Genomic DNA, 1,526 nt, shown 5'->3' with positions numbered 1-1,526 from the left:
GTTTTGTTTTGTTTTTTTAAAGATTTTATTTATTTGACAGAGAGAGACACACAGAGAGAGGGAACACAAGCAGGGGGAGCGGGAGAGGGAGAAGCAGGCTTCCCACCGAGCAGGGAGCCTGATGTGGGGCTCGATCCCAGGACCCTGGGATCATGACCTGAGCCGAAGGCAGACGCTTAACGACTGAGCCACCCAGGTGCCCCAGGCGGCAGTTTTAATAAGCAAAGGGAACTTAAATACAGGGCTTATCTTGGGCAGCAGCAAGACCAGTGGACCCTGCACCCGCCCTCCAAATCTTAAATCTTATGTACAGGGAGGCCTTAACTGGGCTCAGTCACCTACACGCTGCAGGAGTTCTCAAGGCTGTGAGTCCTTGGAACAGCATCTGGGAGCAGGAAAGGCATGCAGAACCCACATTCCAAGCACAGGGAGGGGGTGAGGTGCCTCCAGTGGCCTGGGTCCCATCTTCTCGATGACCTTCCCCAACAGCTAGTTAATGTCCTGCCCCTCAGGTTTGACTCGGGGGTGGGCAGTGTAGACCTTCACAGGTGTCTGGGGCTCCCAACTCTCAACTCAGCAAAGCTCAGATCCTCTCTATGCCCAGGTAGGGCTTGGGGGTGGGAATGGGGCTGAGAACCTGCCCCGGGGGATGGGGGATGGGGGAGGAGGAGGGTGGGAGAGGCGTGTGATCCAAGGATCCAATTTCCCCCTCTGGTACTCCTCATCCCATTAGACTTCAGTTACAAAACACAAATTCAAATCTAGGGGCGCTTGGGTGGCTCAATCAACCAAGCATCCAATTCTTGATCTCAGGGTTGTCAAGCCCTGCGTCCTTAAAAAAAAAAAAAAAAAAAAAGCCCTTAAAGAAGGAATAAAATGATTAAGGATTCAAGGTGGTGACCTCAGAGAGCGTCCCACCCCAAGTGTGAGGCCCTTCTGAGTGCGGGGACCCTGTGTCCCTGCCAGCTTTTCACTGTGGAGCTGGGAGCTTGTGTGGACAGCAGACAGCCCCAAGGCTGGTGGGGAACTGAGTGCCCTTGGGGAGCCAGAGGGCGTTGGGTTTGGAGGTCACATGAGGTGTGGTGCCTGAGGGCGGGAGTCAGGCGGGTCATGTTCTTCCCTGTGTCCCAGCCCCTGTAGGGAGTAGATGTTTGCCTGGTGAATGAATGGATGGGGGAATGAATCCTGCCCCCAGCACCTCACCTGGGCCGAGGCCGGGCTCCTTCCCTGTGGAGGGCAAGCCCCGTGTCCTTTCTGCTCTGCTTCTTCCATTTGTGAAAGGAGAAGTGGGAAGAAGGGATTTGTCAGGACTTTGTGGTTCCCTTTCTGAGGTTCCTCTTCCATGGACAGTCACTACCCTCTTCTTCCCCCAAGAAGCTTCCTGTTAGAGTTTCCTTCTGGGACAGACAGGCGGGTCCAGAAGCCAGTCGGTCTGAGGACAGGCCCCTGGGATCGTGAAGATGTTGTTGCCACTGCTGTCCGTGCTGTGGGCCGGTGAGCGGGCCGAGGGCCGTGCTGTGGGCCGG

At 55.8% G+C, this 1,526-nt stretch overlaps 1 protein-coding gene across 4 annotated transcripts in view; it reads left to right on the top strand.

The window, feature by feature from the left end:
* The first annotated feature begins 1,389 nt into the window (after nt 1-1,389).
* Nucleotides 1,390-1,526, top strand: part of SIGLEC11 (sialic acid binding Ig like lectin 11) — a 7,822-nt gene continuing 7,685 nt past the window's right edge. For all 4 annotated transcript variants that reach the window (XM_073886441.1, XM_025850008.2, XM_025850009.2 and 1 more), the window contains exon 1: nt 1,390-1,494. In XM_073886441.1, the coding sequence (XP_073742542.1) occupies nt 1,461-1,494 (34 nt within the window). In that variant the 5' untranslated portion in view covers nt 1,390-1,460. The remainder of the gene's footprint in view (nt 1,495-1,526) is intronic.

Source organism: Callorhinus ursinus, unplaced genomic scaffold (assembly GCF_003265705.2).
Source record: "Callorhinus ursinus isolate GAN/ISIS: 27379988/994484 unplaced genomic scaffold, GSC_fseal_2.0 scaffold71, whole genome shotgun sequence".
Taxonomy (NCBI): Eukaryota; Metazoa; Chordata; class Mammalia; order Carnivora; family Otariidae; genus Callorhinus; species Callorhinus ursinus.
Note: the sequence above shows the minus strand (reverse complement) of the source record. Positions and strands in the feature narration are given on the sequence as shown.